This window comes from Heterodontus francisci, chromosome 1, assembly GCF_036365525.1.
Source record: "Heterodontus francisci isolate sHetFra1 chromosome 1, sHetFra1.hap1, whole genome shotgun sequence".
Taxonomy (NCBI): domain Eukaryota; kingdom Metazoa; phylum Chordata; class Chondrichthyes; order Heterodontiformes; family Heterodontidae; genus Heterodontus; species Heterodontus francisci.
The window spans coordinates 223,998,455-224,025,535 of record NC_090371.1 but is presented as its reverse complement, the minus strand read 5'-3'; the positions used below and the strand labels follow the sequence as shown (position 1 = coordinate 224,025,535).

The following is a 27,081-nucleotide window of genomic DNA, read 5'->3' as shown; positions in this document are numbered from 1 at the left end:
AGGTTAGAGATAGGGAGGGACAAGGCCATGGAAGGATTTGAAAACAAGAATGAGAATTTTAAAATTGAGGTGTTGTCAGACCAGGAGCCAATGTAGGTTAGTGAGCTCAGGGGTGATGGGTGAATGGGACTTGGTGTGACTTGGGATAAGTGGAGCAAAGTTTTGGATCAGCTTAAGTTTACAGAAGGTGGAAGATGGGAGTCTTGCTCTGCCACCAGACGTGCAAATGGGACTGGACATTCACCAGTCTTCCCATCATTGATCCCATCCGAAATCCTGAGGATTATTTACATATAGTGCAGTCTGGCACCTGCCTCATTAAGTAGCCAGGAATTTTGGAGCGGCATTTTGCCTCTTCACTGGGGTGGGGGGTGGGGCGAGGATGCATATTCTCTGGCTAAAGGTTGAATTACTTTTCTTTTAAAGTGCTGTTTTACTTTAGCCACTTTCATAATGGCAATTGATTCGTCTACGATTGATTGCTATTAGGAAATGGTATGCTGAGTGTACTTCTCCCATGCAGATGCATTTTTCAGTTATACATTGCACAGGGGGCTGAGCAAGTGTAACTGGTGAGATTTCAGCTTTGAAGGTCATCCTCTCAATTCTGCCTGCTCTTCTGACAATAACAAGTGGGTGGGAGAGGGTAGACACAATAAGTGTCACTTCCAGTACCATTAGAACCTTTGGCATTCCAAATAGAGCAGTGGTGACCCAGTGGAACCAGGCCCAGCTCAAATTCCAACACCCTACTCAGTTTATGCTATTGCAGTACCCTCAACAGTCCAGGAATTTTGGGGACCAAATTTCCAGCCACATCCCAAAATGAAACATGGATATTTGGAGACATATACTAACCAATATGCAGCTTGCCACTTTTTGCACAAAATTGGTATGAAGATTCAATGAGGCACGTAGGAGAGCATGCTAGAAGCAGCACCAAGCATACCTAAAATTGAGGCGCCAACCTGGTGAAGCAAGAGCACAGGACTGCCAACCTGCTAACCAACATGTTAAACAGCAGAAGCAGCATGCTATAGACAGAGCTAGGTGATCCCAGAACCGATGGATCATAACAAAGCTCTGCAGATCTGCATGGTGGTGGACATTTAAACAACTAACAGAAGGACGAGGCTCCATGAACATCCCCATCCTCAATGATGGGAGAGCCCAGCAAGTGAGTGCAAATGACAAGGCAACCATCTTCAGCCAGGAGTGCTAAGTGGATGATCCATTTTGGCCTTCTCCTGAGATCCCCACCACCACAGCTGCCAGTCTTCAGTCAATTCGATTCACTCCACATGATATTAAGAAATGGCTGAATGTAGTGGATACAGCAAAGGATATGGGCCCTGGCAATGTTCTGGTTGTAGTACTGAAGACTTATGCTCCAGAACTAGCCACACCCTTAGCCAAGCTGTTCCAGTACAGCTAAATCATTGGCATCTATTCAACAAAGTGGAAAATTGCTCAGGTATGTCCTGTCCACAAAAAGCAACCATCCAATATGGTCAATGACTGCCCCATCAGTCTACTTTCAATCATCAGCAAAGTAATGGAAGGTATCGTCGACAGTGCTATCAAGTGACACTTACTGAGCAATAACCTGCTCACTGATGCTCAGTTTGGATTCCACCTGGACCACTCAACTACAGGCCTCATTACAGCCTTGGTCCAAACATGGACAAAAGAGCTGCATTTCCGAGTTGAAGTGAAAGTAACTCCCCTTAATAGCAAGGCAGCAATTGATTGTGTGGTGGCAAGGAGCCCTTGTAAAATTGATGCCAATGGGAATCAGGGGGAAAACTCTCCACTGGTTGGAGTCATACCTAGCACAAAGGAAGACGGTTGTGGTTGATGGAGGTCAATCATCTCAGTCCCAGTACATCATTGCAGGAGTTCCTCAGGGTAGTGTCCTAGGCCCAACCATTTTCAGCTGCTTTATCAATGACCTTCCCTCCATCATAAGGTCAGAATTGGGGATGTTTGCTGATGACTGCACAACGTTCAGCACCATTCGTGACTCCTCATACTGAAGTAGCCTGTGTCCAGATTCAGCAAGACCTGGACAACATCCAGGCTTGGGCTGATAAGTGCCAAGTAACATCCGCACCACACAATACCAGGCAATGACCATCTGAATCAAGAGAGAATCTAGCCATCTCCCCTTGACATTCAATGGCATTACCATCGCTGAATCCCCCACTACCAACAGCCTGGGGGTTACCATTGACCAGAAACTGAACTAGACCAATCACATAAATACTGTGGCTACAAGAGCAGGTCAGAGGCTGGGAATTCTGCAGCGAGTAACTCACCTCCTGACTCCCCAATGCCTGTCAACAATCTACAAGGCACAAGTCAGGAGTGTAATAGAATATTCTCCATTTGCCTGGATGAGCGCAGCTCCAGCAACACTCAAGAAGCTCGACACCATCCAGGATAAAGCAGCTCGCTTGATTATCACCCCATTCACCACCTTCAACATTCACTCCCTTCATCACCAACGCACAGTGGCAGCAGTGTGTACCATTTACATGATGCACTGCAGTATCTCACCAAGTCTCCTTCGACAGCACCTTCCAAACCCACAACCTATACCATCTAGAAGGACGAGGACAGCAGATGCATGGGAACACCACCACCTGCAAGTTCCCCACCAAGCCAAACACCATCTTGACTTCGAACTATATTGCCGTTCCTTCACTGTCGCTGGCTCCAAAACCTGGAAATCCCTTCCTAACAGCACTGTGGGTGTACCTAGACCCCAAGGACTGCAGCTCACTACCACTTTCTCAAGGGCAATTAGGGATGGGCAATAAATGCTGTCCTTTAGCCAATTTCATATTTACGTAACCACTGCCCCTTTAATCCCATGGGCTTTATTTTTTCTAACATTGTGCCTGTGAATGCTCTTTGATAACTGCAATTATCAAGTACTTACTTTGAATTTACGAAACTATCATCCCAAGTCACAGCCACCTGTCCCAGTGTTAGAGGCATGAAACTCACACCACCAGTCTGTGAAAAGAATTGGAAATCTGTTTAGAATACTGAGCTACATTCTTTATTTCTTTGATAACATGTAAACTATTCAAACACCCAGCTGAAATATACACAAAGGATGGCCAAAAAGCTAGTAGTCTGTTGTATGTTTTTCCACTCACAGATACATAAAACAAATGATAGTGCAGCATACAATACTAGAAGCAAATAGTTTTCAGTGGCTATGTTTATTCAATATACAAACACAGGCTATATCTCGAAAAAAAGATGATATTAAGTCTGGGTACTATCTTGGATATTGCTTTTTGTCGTGGCAACGGGGAGGAGGCAGGCAAGAGCTGGTTACAGCCCCCTGAACCAGGATTTAAACAGCTAGTATAAATGGTGAGGAATCTTGGCATTACCTGGGCTTTCTGTGCTCTTAAACCCCAGAAATTTTGTGACTCATTTCTATATGATAACATTGTTGTCCCGAGTAATGTATCACTTAAAAAAGCATTTCCATAATGATGTAGAAAAGTGAAAAATTATAATTTTCTATATTATAAATTGGAATATTGTCTCACATTGAATTTGTTACCAGCAACTAAATACAGTTGCTGATCATTAATCATTTGAGACTTTTGGTTGCATTGCTGTTCAATTCAATCACAGATATTCAGTATTTGAAAAAATTCTTTACTGCCTATGCATAATTATGTCATATTAATTTCAAATTACATAGCAAGATCTATGAGCTATTTGGTCTAACAGGAATTTTAAAAGTCAAACGACAACCTGGTTTGGAGGCCTTTCAGGCTTTGCACAGATGTGCAATAGGTACACGGAGGGAATAGGAAGCTGTAGTTTCAGAATGAGGTTGCCTTTTGGAGGAAATGGTATTGGTCCCTTCACCACAGGATCCTAATTAAAACAAAATCAAATTACCCCAAAACACTAAAATGCATGTTGCAACTATGTGCTGTTACAGACATGAGGAAGGTGGAAAAAACATGCATATAGAAACAGAATATCTATGCAAGGATGGTAACACAAAAGTCAGGCTTGATATTACATAGTACTTTAGTAAACAGAAATAGTTCTGTTGGATTACTGACAAACTTACATCATTTTTTGTAACATAATAGAATAGCCACTTAGAGCCTGAACCACCTTGGTACTCGCGCATCAATCATTCAAGAGGGCTGTGTATCTCTTATCATACTTGACATACCAAAGTTACGCCAGGAGTGAGAACTGCCAGTGTGGGTAGTCCACAACCCTGGTCCTGCTTCGTTGGCACATCTGCCTTTGTTGTGGTGCATGGAGGTTCTGCCCTTGTTTTTCAGGAACTGGCTTGTTTTTTAGTTCTCCTGATGGAGTTGCAGTGAAATACAAACAGGAGGGCTATGGAATTTTGGGCCCTTGGCTTCCAAGAGCTGTTTTAGAATGAGGATGGATACTTGTAAAAATATGAAACCCACTAAGCACAGAATGTGCTGTTGAACTTTTGAAATGCAAAAATTCCTCAAGATCTACCAAAAATATTTTCTATATGTTTCTACATGTAAAGATAGCATTTGAATTTATAGAACCATTTTAATTCACAGAACTCTCAACATAAACATGAATAAAAAATAGTTTTATATTGATTAAATTGTGCTAATTTATGAATGTTATTATTGAATAGTAAAATTGAAATTGAAGTAAAACCTCCATTTCTCTGATAATATGAAACTGTTTCACTGTTGGAAAATCTGGCCTTCCAAAATTCTTCCATTGCAAGTAAGGGTTGGTGTCATTGTTGTCTAGATGGTAAATGACATACACAAGTTCTACAGAAAGATTAAACAGAACAGAAATTAATTTGTGTTGTACTTTATTGCATTTTAAAGGTTCTGTATGATTATCATGTTACAGTAACTTCAAAAGATTGTCCTTGAAAAAGTGTAAGGTAAGTACTGGGTTAGCAAAGCTTTTTGAAGTTCTTTAGATTTGGTACTGATCAAATACTGATTGGTTTTAATTCACCCGACTTATGGCATGAACATTTCCTCTCACTGCTGGCTATAAGGATCCTACATGAAATGGTTTGCAATATGCACAGTTCATGATGAACCAGAATTATGGTGTAGAATATGTAATGGGAATTCTATCAGAGGTTGGGGTTAAGACACATTTACGAGGCTGCGTAGAAAGACTTTAACTTCTATATCTGACTGTAACATTCCTAATTTTGGAGCCTTTAATGCTGATACATGAGGATAAATCCACTGATATTGCGCTCTCAGCAGAAGCTGCATATGAAGGGAGCGTAGGTAAGAGAAATGGTGCTAGTGTGTTGAAGCCCTATCTTTAACCTATGTCCGAATTAGAGAAGAGTTCTATTCCCCAGCAGTGATGTCCCTCACCTTGATCATTACAAAATAAAATCACCAAAAATTACTTATTTTAAAATGGCAAATGAGAACTTTGCTTATTATCTATGAGCAAATTATCCAACCAAGTATTCTGAACCACATGAAGATGACATCGCTGTTGCTTTTTAGAATGTATTCTGGGGAAAATTACATTACTATATCCTACTGCTCAACAAGGTACAGTGCACTAGTTCATGAAAACAAAAGTTTTTATTTGAAAGCTTTTGAGCAGTTACAGATCCTTCCTAGAATGCACGGTGCAAAAATTGGAATAAATGTCACGGTGAGTAAATAGAAGTCAGATTTGTTCACCCAACAGCATGTGGTTAAGGATATTTGTCAGAAGACATTGTTTAGGAGCATAAGCGTATTATGGTACCAGCTGCCCTGCAAACCTTGAAAATTTTCATTAACTTCAACATTATTGCTCAGTTAACCTCCCAGCATCTTCAAGCCACAATGGCATAGAAATTGGTTGGCACTGCACCCATTTTCTTGGTGCTGCTTGGTCTACTAAGGCCACAATATGGTGACAGGAAGTGTCCACACTTTTCCAACACATTGGATTACGGACAAAAACTAATTGTTCATTACCCATGGCTGAAGCAGGCATTAGGCCCTTTGCATTCACAAATAAGGTGTCCAGTAGCTGTTTGAGCTCCTGTCTCCAAGACTGGTTTGCCCTGAAGCAGCCATCACCAGCATATTTAGGGAATCCAGGCTTAGGGCTCACCTGCTGGACCCAAACTGGAAAGAAAGTAACATATTTGAACGTGGAGCTGGGAGAAGTAGAAATGCTCTCTGCATTAAAGGAATTGATCGCTTCTGCTCCTCCAACACTGCTCATCATGGTTCCTCCCCATCCTGATCACGCCACCCCCCCCCGACCCCGATCTCCCCCACACCCAGCAGAAACCACCAATCTACCCTGCTCCCAGCCAAAATTTGCAGGCCTGCATTCAGTGGTCCCGTGATCCTTGGGTTCTCACCCCCCCGATTACCAAACGGCCGATCCCGCAATCCCCGGTACACAGGGGACTCCCATTCAAGCTCACATACACAGTGCTGCACTTCATGCTTATATACACATGGATGAATTTTAAACCTCAAAAGCAGGTGAGTGGGGATTGGGTGAGATGTTAAAATTTTAAGGCCACAAAACTAGGCTCTATAGTGCCGTTGATGTTGGGAGACTGGTGGTGCTGAAAATCGTGGCTGATCCACTTCCGGTGCAGTCCATGTATCACCATGCTTGGAAGGGTGATAGTGCATAGCGGATGGGCCTTGTGTCCACTAGATGCATGTATCATGTTTAGTGCTGGGCTGCATGTCGCAATCATGGTGATGAGCAAGCAGCACGACGTTTGCATGCTGCCTGCATTATCTCGATCGGAAGCAAGGTAACTGTGCATCGCAATTTCTGCCTTCGAAAAGTATCGCTATCGAACATTTAGTCCTAAAAATCATAAACCTGACCCCAACCTTCCACCAACTTGCCCATTTCTGGGTTTAACGGAGGTAGGAGAGGGGATGGACAGGCAACCTGCTCCCAGGAGGCAGGCTGGCAATTTAAATATTATAACGAGGCTGGCAGCCTCAGATTAACCTGCTTTGGGGAAAAGGTAAGTGTCTTTACAGCACTGCTATTAGAACAGGGTTGAGGATCGACCCCTTCCCAAATCTCAGTAGAAGCTGCAGGCTCCCTACCTGCAACTGACACCTGCTCCAGAGTGCTCCCTGCTCAACTTTGGCCTCCTTCTGTGCCGTAATAACTCTATGACTTGAAGCCAAGCCGCTCTATCAAGCTGCCTTTCGAGTGGGTAATCATGGCAAACAAAAATACTCATTTAGAATTTAGAATTTAGAATATTACAGCGCAGTACAGGCCCTTCGGCCCTCGATGTTGCGCCGATCATCTGACCTACACTATTCCATTTACATCCATATGTCTATCCAATGACCACTTAAATGCCCTTAAAGTTGGCGAGTCTACTACTGTTGCAGGCAGGGCGTTCCACGCCCCTACTACTCTCTGCGTAAAGAAACTACCTCTGACATCTGTCCTATATCTTTCACCCCTCAACTTAAAGCTATGTCCCCTCGTGTTTGCCATCCTCATCCGAGGAAAAAGACTCTCACTATCCACCCTATCTAACCCTCTGATTATCTTGTATGTCTCTATTAAGTCACCTCTCCTCCTCCTTCTCTCGAACGAAAACAACCCCAAGTCCCTCAGCCTTTCCTCGTAAGACCTTCCTTCCATACCAGGCAACATCCTAGTAAATCTCCTCTGCACCCTTTCCAAAGCTTCGACATCCTTCCTATAATGCGGTGACCAGAACTGCACGCAATACTCCAGGTGTGGCCTCACCAGAGTTTTGTACAGCTGCATCATGACCCCGTGGCTCTGAAACTCGATCCCCCTACTAATAAAGGCTAACACACCATATGCCTTCTTAACAGCCCTATTAACCTGGGTAGCAACTTTCAGGGATTTATGTACCTGGATACCAAGATCTCTCTGCTCATCGACACTACCAAGAATCTTCCCATTAGCCCAGTACTCTGCATTGCTGTTACTCCTTCCAAAGTGAATCACCTCACACTTCTCCGCATTAAACTCCATTTGCCATCTCTCAGCCCAGCTCTGCAGCCTATCTATGTCCCTCTGTACCCTACAACACCCTTCGACACTATCCACAACTCCACCGACCTTCGTGTCATCCGCAAATTTACTAACCCACCCTTCTACACCCTCATCCAGGTCGTTTATAAAAATGACAAACAGCAGTGGCCCCAAAACAGAACCTTGCGGTACACCACTAGTAACTAAACTCCAGGATGAACATTTGCCATCAACCACCACCTTCTGTCTTCTTTCAGCTAGCCAATTTCTGATCCAAAGCTCTAAATCACCTTCAACCCCATACTTGCGTATTTTCTGCAATAGCCTACCGTGGGGAACCTTATCAAACGCCTTACTGAAATCCATATACACCACATCCACGGCTTTACCCTCATCCACCTGTTTGGTCACCTTCTCGAAAAACTCAATAAGGTTTGTGAGGCACGACCTACCTTTCACAAAACCGTGCTGACTATCGCAAATGAACTTATTCTTTTCAAGATGATTATAAATCCTGTCTCTTATAACCTTTTCCAACATTTTACCCACAACCGAAGTAAGGCTCACAGGTCTATAATTACCAGGGCTGTCTCTACTCCCCTTCTTGAACAAGGGGACAACATTTGCTATCCTCCAGTCCTCCGGCACTACTCCTGTCGACAATGACGACTTAAAGATCAACAACAACGGCTCTGCAATCTCCTCCCTGGCTTCCCAGAGAATCCTAGGATAAATCCCATCTGGCCCAGGGGACTTATCTATTTTCACTCTTTCCAAAATTGCTAACACCTCCTCCTTGTGAATCTCAATCCCATCTAGCCTAGTAGGCTGTATCTCAGTAATCTCCTCGGCAACATTTTCTTTCTCTACTGTAAATACTGACGAAAAATATTCATTTAACGCTTCCCCTATCTCCTCTGATTCCGCACACAACTTCCCACTACTATCCTTGATTGGCCCTGTTCTAACTCTTATCATTCGTTTATTCCTGATATACCTATAGAAAGCCTTAGGGTTTTCTTTGATCCTATCCGCCAATGACTTCTCGTGTCCTCTCCTTGCTCTTCTTAGCCCTCCCTTTAGATCCTTCCTGGCTAGCTTGTAACTCTCAAGCGCCCTAACTGAGCCTTCACGTCTCATCCTAACATAAGCCGCCCTCTTCCTCTTGACAAGCGCTTCAACTTCTTGAGTAAACCACGGCTCCCTTGCTCGACAACTTCCTCCCTGCCTGACAGGTACATACTTATCAAGGACACGCATTAGCTGCTCCTTGAATAAGCTCCACATTTCGTTTGTGCCCATCCCCTGCAGTTTCCTTCCCCCTACTCATGTAGTGGAGTCAAGTCTCCATCGCATGCAACGAAACACAAATTTCTGGGCTTCCCGTCTGAAAGTCCGCCCTTGCTCTCTCACTCCCCCTGTCCGCCTATGCGATCTGTCCTGTCAAGATTGGGCCATAATTCCCATTTCTGCTCAAGCACACACAGTTCCCATTCATACTCACACACAGAGAAAGGGTTCTCATTAATGCTCATACACACAGCAAGGGCCCTCATTCATGTTCACACACAGGATTGGATTTTCTGAGCCCGTCGAGGCAGTGCCAGAGGCAGGGGGCCCATAGAATTGCGACGGGAGGTGGGGAGGCCAAGGGCCAATCGCCTCCCCATCACCAAGTGATTTTGTCGGGAACGGGATAGGCCGACAATGGCCTTCCCACTCAGAAGCCAATTAAGGCCCTTAAGCGGCCTATTTAGCAGTGATGGGGGGCTGCTTCCACCATGTGGGGAGGTCGCCCCGTAATGTGGGGTGCCCTCTCTGCGAACCTGGGATGGGGGGGGTCCCTCCTCCTTGGGCAATCTGTGGCCCATAGAGGTCTCCCGCTGGGAAAAACTCCATCTCCCTGGACCCCCCTCCCCCTGCACTACACACCCATCATCCCACACCCCCACCCCCTCGCCAGGGCCTTCCGGACTGGCCCCGGCGACCCCGCCGCACTTACCTGAGGCCAGGATCTCCAATACTGGGCCTGGGTTCAAGGTCTCTCCAGTACTGGCAGTGGCCACCACTCTCAGTGGTGCTGCCAATACTGCTCAGCTGCTGGCCCTGTGATTGGCCGGCAGCTCTTGGAGGCGGGATCCCTGTCTTTAAAGGGACAGGTCTCCCGGCACCAGCCTCTTAAGTGCTAGAATAATGCAAGACCGCACTGGGTTGGGGGTGGGGGTGCTCAGAAAGGCCAAGGTGGGGTTTTCCTGCCTTTTTTGCCTGGAGCTGGGAGTCCCTTGGGTGCCACAAAATCCAGCCCACAGTTTCCAATCATGCTCCCATGCACAGCACTCTCATTTATCCATAGAAACACAGTGCTCTCATCACTCTCATACAAACCATTCCTAGTCATAGTCACACAAATGATGTTCCCACTCATGCTCACACGCACAGTGCTCCCATAACTACCTACACCCACAGTGCTCCCACTTATGCTCACACGCACAGAAAGGGGTCTAATGGATTTCATACACACAGGGCTCTGATTCATGCTCACACACATAGTGCCCTCACTCTTGCTTACACGGAAAAACCCATTTGGTTCACCAATGTCCTGACCTGGTCTGCCTTGTATGTAACTCCAGACTCACAGCAATGTGATTGACTTTAAGTTTCCCAGTGAAGTGGCCTGGCAAGCCATTCAGTTGTACAGCACCGCTACGAACAAGTTTAATAATAAAAGTGGACAGACCAATGGGCACCAACCTAAGCATTGGATTCAGATATGGCAAAGTCCCCTTCACTATTATCTTGTGCCCAATTTAGGAGAGCTGTCCCACAGACTAGTCAAGCAACAGTCTGACATAGTCATACTCATAGAATCATACCTTACAGCCAATGTCCCAGAGTCTTCCATCACTATGCTTGGGCATATCCTGTCCCACCAGCAAGATAGACCCACCAGAGGTGGCAGCGCAGTGGCCTGGAAGTCCTCAATATTGACTCTTGGTCCCATGAAATTACATGGTATCAGGGTAAACATGGAAAAAGAAACCTCCTGCTGATTACCAACTACTGCAACCACCCCACCGCCCCCCAGCTGATGAATCAGGGGTCCTCCATATTGAACAGCACTTCGAAGAAGCAGTGAAGGTAGCAAGGGTACAGAACATACTTTGGGGGGGGGACTTCAATGTCCATCACCAAAAGTAACTTGGTAGCACCACTACTGACTGAGCTGGCTGAGTCCTGAAGGACATTACTGCCAGACTGGGTCTGCAGCAGATGGTGAGAGAACCAAGGGAAAATCTTCTTAACTTGTCTTCACCAATCTACCTGTCGCAGATGCATCGGTCCATAACAGTTTTGATAGGAGTGACCACCACACAGTCCTTGTGGTGACAAAGTCCCATCTTCACACTGAGGACTCACTCCAACTTGTTGTGTGGTTCAATCATTGTGCTAAATGGATAGCTTCAGGACAGATTTTGCAGCTCAGAAGTGGGTATCCATAAGGCACTGTTGGCCATCAGCAGCAGCTGAAATGTATTCCAGCATAATCTGTAACCTCATAGCTTGGGATATCCCTCACTTTACTATTACCAACAAGCCAGAAAACCAACTCTTGTTCAATAAGAAGTGTAGAAGTGCATGCAAGGAGCAGCAACAGGTGTTCCAAAAATGAGGTGTCAATCTGGTGAAGCTACAACACAGGACTAGATGCCTGCTAAATAGCGGAAGCAGCATGCTATAGTTGCAGTATCAGACAAAAGTTCTGTAGTCCTGCCACATCAAGTTGTGAATGGTGATGGACTGCTAAAGAACTAATGGGAGGAGGAGGCTCCAACAACATCTCCATCCTCAATGATTCAGAGCCCAGTGCTTGAGTCCAAAATACAAAATACATTTGCAACCATCTTCAGCCAGAAGTGCTGAGTGGATGATCTGTCTCAGACTCCATCACAGAAACCAGGGCATGAAATTCATATACGCAGTGCCACTAAGGTCCACCTGACTTTCTCGGGGACAGGCTGCAGGGCCTATTAGCGCATGCAAGTTCCCGCGGGGGATGCACCTGCGTGCGCCTGAACATGATGAATTGGTGCTATCCTGACATCACACAGCCCAACCATCTGATGTGATGCCAGAATCCCAAATTTGGACAATGCAGGTCCTGGCAATGCCTCCATTGTTCAGTAATGAAAAAAGAAGCATGAAGTAGCAAGATGGACCTTGCAGTTAAGTTATTTAAAGGGCCAGGCACCCTGTTTGCAGGAAAGTTGAATGTTTGTGACTTGCAAAGTATCTGGAAGTACTCTGGAGTGCTTTAGGAAGGGTTTAGCGAGTTCCTATATTTGCCAGAGAGTGTTGCTGCATCCTCACAGAGATGGCAGAGGAGTAGGTGATCTGTGCTCACAAAGGCTGCAAGAGGGCAGCAGTATCAGTGCCTCTGGGTCAGCAGCATGATAGGAAGATGGAGCAGAGGATGCAGGGAGGGCAAGCTCCTTGTCATCACCTCTGGAAACCTGGAACCAGACACCTCCATGCTCCTTGGCAGTGACAGGAGGTTGCCTGGTAGGCCTGCCAATGCAGCCAGCATCTTGGTGTGCATGCCTAACAGCGCTCTCCTACATGCCATCCCATCAAGATCCTCACTTGACTCCTCCACAGCACTATTTTGCTGCTCCCTTGCACTCCAGTGAGTTGGCAGACGAAGCATCCTTTCATCCTGGTCTGGCTAGAGCCTACTCATGCCTGATGACTCACCATGTACTGATCACAATTCTATAAGTGCAATGTCAGTATCTGAGCTAGTGGCTGCAAGTTTCAGTTCAAGTGATGGGGCTTCTTCAGTACTGTGCTGTTTCTCTCTTTCCTCCTCCTGGGGATTCCAAGGCTGGACACGCAGCAGGAATAGGAAAGAGAGCAAAAGCACTGCACTAAAGAAAAGGCCCTGTCACTTGAACAGAAACCTGGGTATCTGAAATCAGGAATTCAGAAGGGGAAGGTTGGTATGAAGGAAGGGAATTGGGGTGGGAAGCAGGAGGTCTATGGTCACACCATCATACCAAATAGCAAGATGCGGGCATGCTGGGAGTTCAGAAGGGGGATAAGGCAGGAACATTCTGTCATCCTCAATGATCTCAGTAACGCTGGATGCTATGGGCATGGTGCAGAGAACCATCTCTTCTGTAGGGCTGAGGAGACATGGCAATTCTTGTCCCCCAGTGGCTCCTCTCCTTTCTATTGTGTTCCGCCTTGTGCTGCATGAGAGGGGGAAGAATGTCAGAGGCAATGTAGTACTGTGCTTGGATAATGTTCCTACCACAGCTGAATAGCTGGAGGTATATACAGGCAGTGAGAGATGGGTGTGAGGCTAGCAGCATTGGTTGGTGTCTAATTGTGAAGTGGAGTATCTGGATGTCTGGCTTGAGTCCTAAATGCGTGGGGGTGCTGCTGGGTGATTGATGAGGGTGTGGTGTATTGAGCAGCATAAGAGGCTAGTGTTGCAGTGGCTAGGAGATGTCATATGAAGTTGCATTCATTGACATTAACCACCCACGTGTCGTCATCAGACTTCTTATGGTACTGCTGCCAGGGCCTTGGGTCCAGATTCCAGGAGTCGATCTTTCTGGCCACCTGCTCCCGCCCCCTTCTGAGAGTCATCTTTGAGGGTCTCCTGACCTTCCGCAGGACCACAGCGCCTCTCCTCCTGCCCACCTGAACCACTAATGCCTCCAGCGACGCATCTGTTGCTATGGATCCTCTGTCACCCTGGAGTTCACTTTCCAAGATCTTGCATTGCAGCAATCTCTTTGTTCAGCTTCCCTTTGAGAGACAGTCTGCCTTCAAGAAAGTCTGTACCATGCGATCAGCAAACAGTGCTGCCGGGGCTCCTGCTATGTGCACTGGCAGCATTAAGAGGCAGAGATCAGTGTTGAAGGCACACCAGCTAGTGCCACAATCATTTAGGTGAGATGGGTACATGAATTCTGCATGTTGCCTACCTCAATCTGAATGGGCACAGGTAGACAATAGGGCAAACAAATTCCTAGCCCCCAGTTTTCTACCAATTTGATTCATTCCACTCCAGTAAAGCTACAACACTGGCATCTATGCGACAAAGTGGAATATTACCCAGGTATGCACTGTCCACAAAAAGCAGGACAAATAAAATCCGTCCAATTACTTCCCCATCTGCCTACTCTCAATCACCAGCAAAGTGATGAATGGTGTTGTTGAGAGTGCTATCAAGCAGTATTTACTCAGCAATAACCTGCTCACCAATGTACACTTTGGATTTTGCCAGGACTACTTGGCTCCAGACCTCGTTACAGCCTTGGCCCAAAAATGGACAAAAGAACTGAGCTCCAGATGTGAGGAGAGAGTGGCTATCCTTGACACAAAGATAGCATTTGACCGAGTGTGGCATCCAGGAGCCTTAGTAAAATTGAAGTCAATGGGAATTAGGAGGAAAATCTCCAGTGGCTGGAATTATTCCAAGGATAAAGGTAGATGGTTGTGATTGTTGGTGGCCAATCATCCCAGATCCAGGATATTGCTTCAGAAACTCCTCAAAGCAGTGTCCTAAGCTCAACCATCTTCAGCTGCTTCATCAATGACATTTCCTCGATCACAAGGTCAGAAGTGGAGATGCTTGTTAATGATTGCAGTGTTCAGTTTCATTTGCAACTCCTCAGATAATGAAGCAGTCTGTGCTAGCATGCAGCGAGGCCTGGACACATTTGGGCTTGAGTTGATAGGTGGCAAGTAACATTCATGCCACATAAGAGCCAGCCAATGTCAATCTCCAACAAAAGAGAGTCTAACCACCTCTCCTTGACATTTAATGACCTTACTATCGTCAAATCTCCCACCATGAATATCCTAAGGGTCAGCATTCACCAGAAACTTAACTGAGCCAGCCACATAAATACTCTGGCAACAACAGCAGATCAGAGACAGGGTCTGTGACTGTGGTGCGTGACTCATCCTCTGACCAATGTTCCCTCTAAGTTGCACGGCCACGAAGCAATCCAAAAGGCATGCGCGTCCATACAAAATAATTTAAAGGGCTCATGCAATCAAATAAATCACATTCCAAAAAGAATTAAAGGGTACATAGAGTCATTAGGGCATAGAAGGAGGCCATTTGAACCATTGAGTCCATGCCGGTTCTCTGTAGAGCAATTGAGTCAGTCCCATTCCCCCGATCTAACCGTAGCTCTGGAAGTTTATTTCCCTCAACTGCCCATCCAATTACCTTATGAAATCATTGATCGTCACCACTTCCACCAATCTCGTAGGCAGCGAGTTTCAGGTCATTACCACTTGCCAGGTAAAAAAGTTCTTCACCACATCTCCCTGTATCTTTTGCCCAAAGCCTTAAATCTGCGAATGGGAACAGCTCTTCTTTGTCTTGTTACAGCCAGGTAAGGAGGGAGTCGCAGGCTCCCCACTTGCCCTTCCTCTTATTTGACCACAAGAGAGTTTATTCCTTTTTTTAATGTGATCATTAAAGAACCAATCGGACTGGTTTTCTTGAGTTTAAACAAGAAAGAGGTGAGTTTATTATACTTAACAATCTAAACCCGATCTAAAACAAATAATAAAAATACACTACACATTCATGCACACATTCACAAAAGAATTGCACACACACAAATAAATTACAGAGTGAAAAGTAGATTCTGTGGTTGGATTAGAGTCCAGAATAATTGGAAATTAAATACAAAGTCTGTGAGGTTGGATGATTCGATGTCTTCTAGATGAATTTGTATTCTTGAAGTCTTTGGCTGGTCAAAGTGCACTTTGTGGCTGACACGCTTGTCTCAGGATTTTCTTGAAGTCGACTTGTAGGTGGCTCTCTTCCCCTGGTCTCTGTCTGTAGCAATCTGTAGGCTTGGTTGGTCCACAGTCGCAGATGGTTTTCAAACTTGTGGTGCTATCTGGAGAGAGAAAGAGAGGCACGCAGCCTTTCTGCTGCTGCATAGTCTGAGTTACTGGCTTGACTCCTTGTTCAAGGAAACTCCCAGCTTTTACAGAGATGGACAGATGGTCACATGACTGCTTCAGTGTATTCTCTGGAACCTTCTAATAGATTCAAGGTTTGGAATTGGCTCCCCAGGCACTAGGATGCCAATATTTACACTTGGAGGGGTTTGCTCTTTCAAAGTCAATGTGTTAGGATTGCCTTGAATGTCGTGCTAATGAAACAATCTTAGGTAATTCAATTACTTAGAACAAGCCATTGTTCTGGGTCCATGCTCCTCAGACCTCTGTCTGCGATTAGAGCCTTGGAATGTGAAAAGGTGTTTCAGATACAAATTGTGGTGGCCATCTTGGCTGCTAGTTTTTTTAAAGTTACTTGTAGGATTTTTCCCATTGAAATGTAATGTAAGTTTCCAACTGATGAATTAATATTCCTTATTTGGCATATTGTTTTTCTTAACAGTCTACCTTATCTAAAGCTGTCATAGTCTTCTACACTTCTACCAAATTTCCCCTTGCTTTGCTCCAAGGAGAACAACCCCAGCTTCTCCAACCTAACCTTGTAGCTAAAATCCCTCATCCCTGGAACCATTCTGGTAAATCTCCTCTGCACCCTCCCAAGGACCCTCACATCCTTCCTAAAGCTTGGTGACAGAACTGAAGGCAATACTCTAGTAGTGGCCTAACCAGAGCTTTATAAAGGTTCAGCATAACATCCCACTTTTGTACGAAATACCTCTATTTATGAAGCCCAAGATCCCATAGGCTTTGCTGACTACTCTCTCAATAGGTCCTACAACCTTCAAAGATCTCGCCACATGAACCCCAGTCCCTTTGTTCTTGCACACTTTTCAGAACGGTGCGATTAAGTCTATATTGTCTTTCCCAATCCCTTCTGTAAAAATGCATCACTTCACACTTCTCTGTATTAAAATATGTTGCGTCTGACTCTTCAAAATCTGTCCATCATCTACAAGGCACAAGCCTGTAGTGTGATGGAATACTCTCCACTGGCCTGGATGAATGCAGCACCAACAACACACAAGAATATTGACACCATCCAGGACAGAGCAGCCCAATTGATTGGCAACCCCTCTACCACTGGTGCGCATGACTGCAGTCTACAAGATGCACTGCAGCAACTCATAAAGGCTTCTTCGACAAAACCTCCCAAACCCATGACCTCTATCATTGAGAAGAACAAGGGCAGCAGGTGCATGGGAACATGATCACCTGCAAGTTCCACTCCAAGTTACACATGATCCTGACGTGGAACTATATCACCACTCCTTCATTGTTACTGGGTCACAATCCTGGAACTCCCACCCAAACAGTACTGTGGATGTACCCTTACCACATGGACTGCAGCTGTTCAAGATGGCTCCCCATCACCACCTTCTTAAGGGCAACTAAGGATGGGCAATAAATGATGGCCCTGCCAGTGACACCCATATTCCATGAATGAATAAAAAAAACACAAAGAGCTCTCATTCATGCTCATACACACATGGTTCATATTTGTGCTCACTCATGCTCACACATACCTTCCTCCCATGAATGCCAGAAACAGTGTTCCTATTCATGCTCTCAAATGCAAGGCAATCATTCCTGCTCACACACACAGGGCTCCCATTCACGCTCACACACAGAGGACTCCCAATCCTGCTCACACACACAGGGCAATCATTCGCACTCACACGCAGTTCTCCAGTCATGGTCACAAGCACAGGACAATCATTTATGCTCACTCACAGTGCTCCCATTCATGTTTACACACAATAGTGCTCTCGTTCATGCTCACATACAAAAGATTCCCATTCCTGCTCACACACACAACGCGCTCATTCATGTTCACATGCACAGTGTTCCCATTCATGCTCACACGCAGTTCTCCCAGTCACGAACACAAACGCAGGGCAATCATTCATGCTCCCAAACATAGGGCTGGATCTTGCTCTCCCGGAAAATGGCGGCTGACCTGCATGTGACGCGTGCGGCCTCGCCACCACAATTCCGCAGCGGGCGGCCATTTAACATATTGACTGTGGCCACCCCCACCAATCACGTGGCATCTGACAGTTGGGGGACTGTTAATGTCCAGGTCCATGCTGATGATGAGCCTCTGGTGTCGGCAACATGCGGAGGTACCGGAGGCCATGTGCAGCCTTGAGCAGATGATGGGGGAATCCATCCATGCCATGATAGCTGCCATGTCATAGACCTGTGAGCGCATGGCATCATCCATGGAGAGGGTGGCGACCCTCATGGAGAGCCACATTGCACAGATGCACCCTCGCTTCGGGCATGAGTTCAACTCAGCAATGGCTGGGCGAGGGAAGGACCAGGAGCATGGAGGTTGTTCCTGCCCCTGGTCCTTCACTGGAGAGCAGGGATGTTCCAACGAGCCTTGAGAGGGAGGAAGAGAGGCTGCACTCCACATCTGGGGTCTCCCCTCAGGGTGATTTGAGTTTGGACACCGGCTCCTCAGCCCCTCCACTAGTGAACCCAGCTCCAGCAGCCGTGTCGCCTGAGAACAGCCCTGCACTGGTGCAGGAGGTCCCCGCAAGCCAGAGACCCACCAGGCCTCAGGCACGCAGAAGACGAATGCCGAAGTCATGCCAAGTAAGGAGCGACCTGATCAGCAGACTTCCTCCAGCCCAGCTATCAGCGCAAAGGCCACACCGCGAAGGAGCACCCGCAAACGTATTAAAAAGACACCTTGACACATATGGGTATGCATGGATGCAGTCACATGGGCAATGGCTCAGTTAGCTGCTGCCAGTCATTCTGGAGAGATGGAGGTTACAGAGGCAGAAGACTTCAGACAAGATGCATGATGGTGGTATGTGGTGCGAGGGGCATTTGTTGCACTTCTGGGATTATGGAAGCGGTCAAAGATCAGGCATTGTCTTACCTCCCTTGCTCGCTGCTCACCACGTCGGCCCTCTATCACTGCTTTTTGTGCTCCCATGTTCCTAGTTGCCCTCTGTGTCCAAATCATCTGAGGATGTCTCCTGCTCCTGTACCTCATCATCCTGCAAGGCCTCCGCAAGCATGACCCCGAGCTTACCGCTGCTTGCCATTTCAGTTCATTACCCTGCTCTCATGCCCACCTTTCTGTCCTTGGCTTGCGACAGTGTTCCAGTGAACATCAACACAAGCTCAAGGAACAGCACCTCATTTTCCAATTAGGCACTCTACAGCCTTCCGGACTGAACATTGAGCTCAATAATTTCAGAGCATGACTGGCCCTTTTTAAACAAAGAACAAGAACAAAGAACAAAGAACAGTACAGCACAGGAACAGGCCATTCAGCCCTCCAAGTCTGTGCCGATCTTAATGCCTGCCTAAACTAAAACCTTCTGCACTTCCGGGGTCCGTATCCCTCTATTCCCATCCTATTCATGTATTTGTCAAGATGCCTCTTAAACGTCTCTATGGTACCTGCTTCCACCACCTCCCCCGGCAACATGTTCCAGGCACTCAACACCCTCTGTGTAAAGAAATTGCCTCGCACGGGCGGCACAGTGGTGCAGTGGTTAGCACCGCAGCCTCACAGCTCCAGGGACCTGGGTTTGATTCTGGGTACTGCCTGTGTGGAGTTTGCAAGTTCTCCCTGTGACCGCGTGGGTTTTCGCCGGGTGCTCCGGTTTCCTCCCACAGCCAAAGACTTGCAGGTGATAGGTAAATTGCCCCTAGTGTAGGTAGGCGGTAGGGAATATGGTATTACTGTAGGGTTAGTATAAATGCGTGGTCGTTGGTTGGCACAGACTCGGTGGGCCGAAGGGCCTGTTTCAGTGCTGTATCTCTAAATAAGAAATAAAAAAATTCCCTCTAAACTTTGCCTCCCTCACCTTAAACCTATGTCCCCTAGTAACTGACTCTTCCACCCTGGGAAAAAGCTTCTGACTATCTACTCTGTCCATGCCGCTTATAACTTTGCAAACCTCTATCATGTCGCCCCTCCACCCCCGTCGTTCCAGTGAAAACAATCCGAGTTTATCCAACCTCTCCTCATAGCTAATGCCCTCCAGACCAGACAACATCCTGTTAAACCTCTTCTGTACCCTCTCCAAAGCCTCCACGTCCTTCTGGTAGTGTGGCGACCAGAATTGCACGCAATATTCTAAGTGTGTCCTGACTAAAGTTCTGTACAGCTGCAGCATGACTTGCCTATTTTTATACTCTATGCCCCGACCGATGAAGGCAAGCATGCCGTATGCCTTCTTGACTACCTTATCCACCTGCGTTGCCACTTTCAGTGACCTGTGGACCTGTACGCCCAGATCTCTCTGCCTGTCAATACTCCTAAGGGTTCTGCCATTTACTGTATACTTCCCACCTGCATTAGACTTTTCAAAATGCATTACCTCACATTTGTCTGGATTAAACTCCATCTGCCATTTCTCCGCCCAAGTCTCCAACCGATATATATCTTGCTGTATCCTCTGACAATCCTCATCACTATCCGCAACTCCACCAACCTTTGTGTCGTCCGCAAACTTACTAATCAGACCAGCTACATTTTCCTCCAAATCGTTTATATATACTACAAACAGCAAAGGTCCCAGCACTGATCCCTGCAGAACACCACTAGTCACATCCCTCCATTCAGAAAAGCACCCTTCCACTGCTACCCTTTTATTATTATTTTATTTTGTTTTATCATTTTTTTACCTGTGCCTGCCTTAAACTTGTTTTTTCATATTTGTGCTTTTGGACAGAGCTGTTCATTATTCTGTCATTAACACTGTCTCTGCTTTGTCTTTCACCACACCATTAGCACACTTTTTGCCTTTGCCCCATGACCTCCTTGACAGTTAATCTCTCCTGCCCTCTACCCTATCACACACCTTCCCTTTTGTTCTCTTGTCCCCCCACCCCCGCTTCACTTTCTTAAAACCTATTACATTTCTAACCTTTGCCAGTTCTGATGAAAGGTCACAGAATTGAAACGTTAACTCTGCTTCTCTCTCCACAGATGCTGCCAGACCTGCTGAGTATTTCCAGCACTTTCTGTTTTACTGCCCTTGAGTCAGGCCTCTGTTATCGCCACAACATCATATTCTCACATGGCTATCTGCGCCTGCAGCTCACCAACCTTACTGACCACTCTCTGTGTGTTCACATACATGCACTGTAAACCTAATTTAGACCTTATTACACTTCCCCTTACTCTGACCCCACCTATTACCTTACTATTTCTTACTCTAGTGCTATCCGTTGTGTCCAATCCTTTGTACACCTTGTTTTCCTTCCAAATGCTACATCCTGGTTCCCATCCCGTGCCAAGTTAGTTTAAACCCTCCCAGCAGGAATAGTATAACGCTCGGCAAGAATACTGGCCCCAGCCCTGTTGAGGTGCAATACATCCGGCCTGTACAGTTCCACTTCCCCCAGAACTGGTCTCAATGTCCCAGGAATCTAAAGCCCTTCCTTGTGCACCCTCTCTCTGGCCATGCATCCATTTGCTCTATCCTCACTAATGCATGGCACTGGGAGTAATCCGGAGCTGACTACTTTTGAGGTCCTGCTTACTAGTTTCCTTCCTAGCTTCCTAAAATCTGTCTGCAGGACCTCATCCCTCTTTCTACCTACATTGTTGGTACCAACATGGACCATGACTGCTGGCTGTTCCCCCTCCTCAGAGTGCTCTGCAGCTGCTCAGTGACATCCCTTGACCCTGGTACCAGGGAGACAACACACCATCCTGGATTCATGTCTGTTACTGCAGAAATGCTTGCCTGTTCGCCTATCTGAGAATCCCCTATCACTACTGCATTCCCTGTATTCCTCCTGTGCCCACCCCTCACTGCCCCCACACAGCTGAGCCACCCGTGATACTCCCATTCACACTTACACACAGAGGATACCGTTTAATACACACACACACACACACACACACACACACACACACACACACACACACACACACACACACACACACACACACACACACACACACACACACACACACACACACACACACACACACACACACCAACCTGCGCAGTTGGAAGTTGGAAGGGCAGCACATGAAATTTGTGTACTTAACTCATCTCCATGTTTGAGTGTGTCTATGAGTGGTTCCTGCTCTAAGCTGCTCTTTGCAGCACTGCTGGTGGCCTCAGTATACAGCACGTGGATGAGCTGCATTCTGAAGAAACTTCATGCTCCAGATCTTCCCTTTTTAAGAACACAGTCCCTTTAAAAGGGATGTTGCAGCAATGCACTGCAGGCTGCTGAGTGATCATTGACACACTAAGGGACAAGGAGGATACCACACCACATCAGAGAAAGGGCTCATTGCTTCAGTGATTCCACCCTGGACACAGGTCAGACAGGTGGATGCCAGGCAGGAATGTTTCCACTGCGTGTGGCAGGAAGCCTTTATGAATGAATGAGCATCAGAAGGAAATAAGATCAGGTGGCAAGGGTGTTTAATGCCTAGAGTGCTGCACTCAGGACATGGCAGCAGTGCTGAAAGAAGTTTAAAGACTCCATTCAGATGGTCAAGGTGAGTGAATTCATACGCATATCACATCTCACACCTACCACTCCAGCACTTCTCATACTGCTCAATGCACCACACCCCATAATTCATCCAGCAGCACTCCCTGGTACTTAGGACTCACCCCTAACATCCTTATACTGCACCACATCCACACACACCTTCCAATCATGCCAGCCACACAAGTACTACTCCAAGCTTCTGCAAACCTACAGCTATTCAGCTATGGCAGGCACATCACCCAAACACACTGACTCACAGTTGCTGACATTCTGCCCTCTCTTGCAGAAGGTGGAACACAACAGGCGTGAGACCCACAGGGTTGGCTGAGGACCAGCACCCTCAAGGGGATGGTCCAATGTTCATCGGGACCAATGCCACAGAATCAGCGGCACCTGGCACTGACGAGGCCATCAAGGATGATGGTACGTTGCTGCCTTATGTATCTTCCCCAGTAACTCCACACCCTTCTCTTGAAAGGTGCCATGAAATATAAACTGCAGATGGAATGATGGTGAATCTCCTGCTTTCCTCCCCATCCTGCTCTTCCCTCACGCCTGCTCTCCCCTTATGCTTTTGTACTTTCAGATAGTCAAGAACTATCGCCTGACCAGCCAGTGCAGCATTATGAGGAAGAGCGAGAGCAACGGCAGACCTCTGAGGAAGAAGCACCATGACTTAACCTTACACTCACAGCCATCAGCTCAGAAAGAGTCTGCATGTAACTTAGAAGCGAACATAGGGCTGGATTTTATGCCCCCCAAAGAGCGGGATGGTGGCGGGGGGTGGGGGAAGTGGCGTAAAATGGAGCGGGAGGCTCAGGGAACCCTTCCCGACCCTCTCCCGCCTTCGCTGCCACTGTATGCAGGGCGGCGGCAGCAAAAAACTGCCCGCCCGCCCCAGGTCAATCAAGGCCCTTAAGTGGCCAGTTAACGGCCACTTAAGGGCCTTCGCCCGCCTCCACGGGGATTTACCCATGGCTGGTCGGGTGGCCAGGCCCAAGAAAAGCCATCTGTTAAAAGCAGGTGGCTCTCTGATGTCCTGGAGGGGCCCCATGATCGGGCACCCTGTGTCCAACAGAGGGCTGCCCCTGATGCCCCAACAACCCCCAACACACCACCCCATCCCCCCAGGTGACCACCTTTGCCTCGCCGGAGCCCGACTGAGCACCCCAGCGAGGCAGCAGAAACTTATCTGCGTTCCGGGGCTCCACTTCACAATGCTGGATGCAGTCCCAGCAGTGGCCACCACACCCGTGGCACTGCTGGGATAGAGAGCTGCCGGCCCGCTGATTGACCGGCAGCTCTATCAGGTGGGACTTCCTACCTCAAGTGAGTGCAAGTCCCGCCTCAGACCAATTAAAGCCCGGGGACCCGCAAAAGATGGGTCGGATCCCCAGGCCAAGCGGAAGCGGATTCGCCACCAACTTTTCAGTTGGTGGACGGCTCCCATCCGCCTAGGGTAAAATTCCGGCCATAGAGTCAGGATCAGCAGTTGGCAAGTCACTGGGCACGAGTCGGCTACACCCAGGCCAGGTCAATGAGTTCTGCTGCAGAGGGCTCAGATGAGGACCTCGTTGGGGTGGACTACAGGAAAACGCTGATGATGATGCACGCTGAGATGCTTGGTACATTGGCAGGCCTGCCACATAGCTTACAGACACTGGCTCGAAGCATGGAGGAGTACAGCTCCACCATAGTACAGGGCATCGTTTAGAGCTTGGAGCCTATCCTTTCCACAGTGGCAGGGGTGGACACCTCCATGGCAGCACGGCCAGACTGACCACTGATAGAGTGTCTGCTGGTCGCAGCCTCAGCTTCCACTACTGCCTTCCAATGTCTCAGTACTGCAGTCAAAGATCATAAAGTCATATAAGGCACAGAAGGAGGCCATTCAGCCCATCGAGTCCATGTCGGCTCTTCACGGAGCTTTCAGTCAGTCCCCCTCCCCCGATCGATCCCCATTGTCTTGCATGTCTATTCCTTCAAGTGGCCATCTAATTTCCTTTTGAAGTCACTGATTGTCTCTGCTTCCACCACCCTTGTGAGCAGCGTGCACCAGGTCATTACTACCTGCTACGTAAAAAAGTTCTTCCTCATTTTCCCCTTGCATCTTTTGCCCAAAACATTCAATCTGTGTATCCTAGTCCTTGTACCATTAGTTAATGGGAACCGTTTTTCTTGGTCTAAGTTATCTAAGCTTGTCATACCATCAGATGGACGTCATGAGATCGCTGGCTGCTGGCACGCAGACACAGACTGCTTCTATCATAGGTGCGGATCTCAGTGCTCAATGAGACATGCAGGCTCTGATAGCAGTTCAGCAATCTGTCCTCCATGATTATTAGGATTGCTGAGGTGCTGCATGTGGGAGTCACGGTGGCCCTTTGGTGTACAAACCTGCTGTCCTCTCTCAGGATCATAGCATTCGTGCTCCCACTGTTGCCACTCCGCCAGTGCCCCTGCTGTTGCCTCTTAGCCAGCTGGCCCATGCTGAGGTGGTGCAGTCTGAATCTGGGCCCTCAAGACCCAGAGCTGCTTGAGGGTATCATACAAGCGATCTGCAGTCTCCACCAGTGAAAGTCAGCTGCCTTCCACTAGCCATGCAGCAGCCAAAGGCGTAGCATTGATAGAAGCACTAGGCCAGGCAAGGGCATGCACCAGACAGGAACTAAAGGGATGCATAAGGGTGATTAGTTCTGTTTTATTTTCCATCATTGAGGTGTGGCTTCATTGAATGATGTTGACCAAAGGGACTTTATGATGTGGAGCCTACTATGGCTGTACTATTAGGGATGGGCCCATGTTGGGTTGGGGGAGCACATTTCAACTGAAGCAAAGCCGCACAATGAAGTCCCTCTTGCTCTGTCCAGTTTCTCATGGTGGATGTGGCTGCTTCCTTGTCTCCTTCTCCTCCTCTTCCTCCTCCTCCTGAGGTAGACTCAGGATCCCAGGAGATAGTGCCTGGGCCCTTAGAATAGCTAGATTGTGGAGGATGCAGCACACCACTACAAACATGGACACCTTCTTGAGAGTTTACTAGAGTGATCCCCCGAGCGATCTAAGTAGCAAAACCTTTGCTTCAGGAGGCTGAGAGCTTGCTCCATGGTATTTAGTTTAGTTTAGTTTAGAGATACAGCACTGAAACAGGCCCTTCGGCCCACCGAGTCTGTGCCAACCATCAACCACCCATTTATACTAATCCTACACTAATCCCATATTCCTATCACATCCCCACCTGTCCCTATAATTCCCTACCACCTACCTATACTAGGGGCAATTTATAATGGCCAATTTACCTACCAACCTGCAAGTCTTTTGGTTTGTGGGAGGAAACCGGAGCACCCGGAGAAAACCCACGCAGACACAGGGAGAACTTGCAAACTCCACACAGGCAGTACCCAGAATTGAACCCGGGTCGCTGGAGCTGTGAGGCTGCGGTGCTAACCACTACGCCACTGTGTTGCAGGTGGCTCCATGACTTTCATTGAAGGCCCTCTGACCTTTGTGCTGGGATGGCAGAAGGGGATCATGAGCCATGTATGGAAGGAGTAGCCCTTGTCGTCGAGCAGCCATCCTGTAGTGTGTCTTGGAGGCCCAAAGACAGTTGGTATTACAGATTGGTGCAGTATACAAGAGTCATGGATGCTGCCAGGGTAGCGGGCATTCACCGAGATGAACTCCTGATGAATGTTCAGTGAGTGATAGCCTTTGTATCTGTGGTTTTCCTCCTCATTGACATGGGGGGAAATGCAAAGTCACATGTGTGCAGTCCATGATGCCCCGCACCATCGGAAAGCCGCTATCCTGGCCAAGTCATGTACCCTTTCCTCCTGGTGTTCCCACTTCAGGGAGAAGCGAATGAAGTCCCCAATCCTTCTGTACAGTGCTTCTGTGACTTCCCTGGTGGTTCTATGCATGGGGAATTGCGATACATTGTTGACGTCGCCTGCAGCTGTCAGGAAGGATCTTATGGCAGCAAATGTTAGGGCAATGGTGAATTTCAAGGCCACTCAGAGGGCATGCTCACATAAATATTGCTCCCATTCACACTTGCACACCCAGTAATCCCATTCATGATGACACACATAGTATTTTCATTGATGCTCACACACTCAGTGTTCTTATTCGTCCTCAAACATGGATTGCTGTCAGTCATGCTTACACACATGGGGTTCACACTGATGCTCACACGGAGTGCCCTTATTCATGAACACACACACAATTCCCATTCATGCTCACACATGCAGGACTCTGACTAATGCTCACACACATAGTTCTCTCTTTCATATTCACACTCAGTGCTCCCATTCATACTTACAAAAACAAAGCAATCATTCATGCTCACACACACTTCTTCGATTCATGCTCACAAATATTGGGATATTATGCATGCTCATCCACACAGAGTTCTCATTCATGTTTACACAAAGGCCAATCATTCATTCACACACGTAGAGACTCTGATGCTCACTTGCCTGGATAGGTGCAGCTCCAACAACATTCAGGCAGCTCGACACCATCCAGGACAAAGCAGACCGCTTGATTGGTACCCCATCCATC

The 27,081-nt window shown here is 47.3% G+C and overlaps 1 protein-coding gene across 1 annotated transcript in view; it reads right to left on the bottom strand.

Annotated features, from left to right (window-relative positions):
* The window catches only part of idua (alpha-L-iduronidase), a 361,720-nt gene that overhangs the window by 9,183 nt on the left and 325,456 nt on the right, over positions 1-27,081 (bottom strand). The window contains exons 10-12 of the mRNA XM_068041727.1: positions 4,699-4,820; positions 3,784-3,909; positions 2,945-3,021 (exon numbers count right to left, since the gene is read on the bottom strand). Of these exons, the coding sequence (XP_067897828.1) occupies positions 2,945-3,021; positions 3,784-3,909; positions 4,699-4,820 (325 nt within the window). The remainder of the gene's footprint in view (positions 1-2,944; positions 3,022-3,783; positions 3,910-4,698; positions 4,821-27,081) is intronic.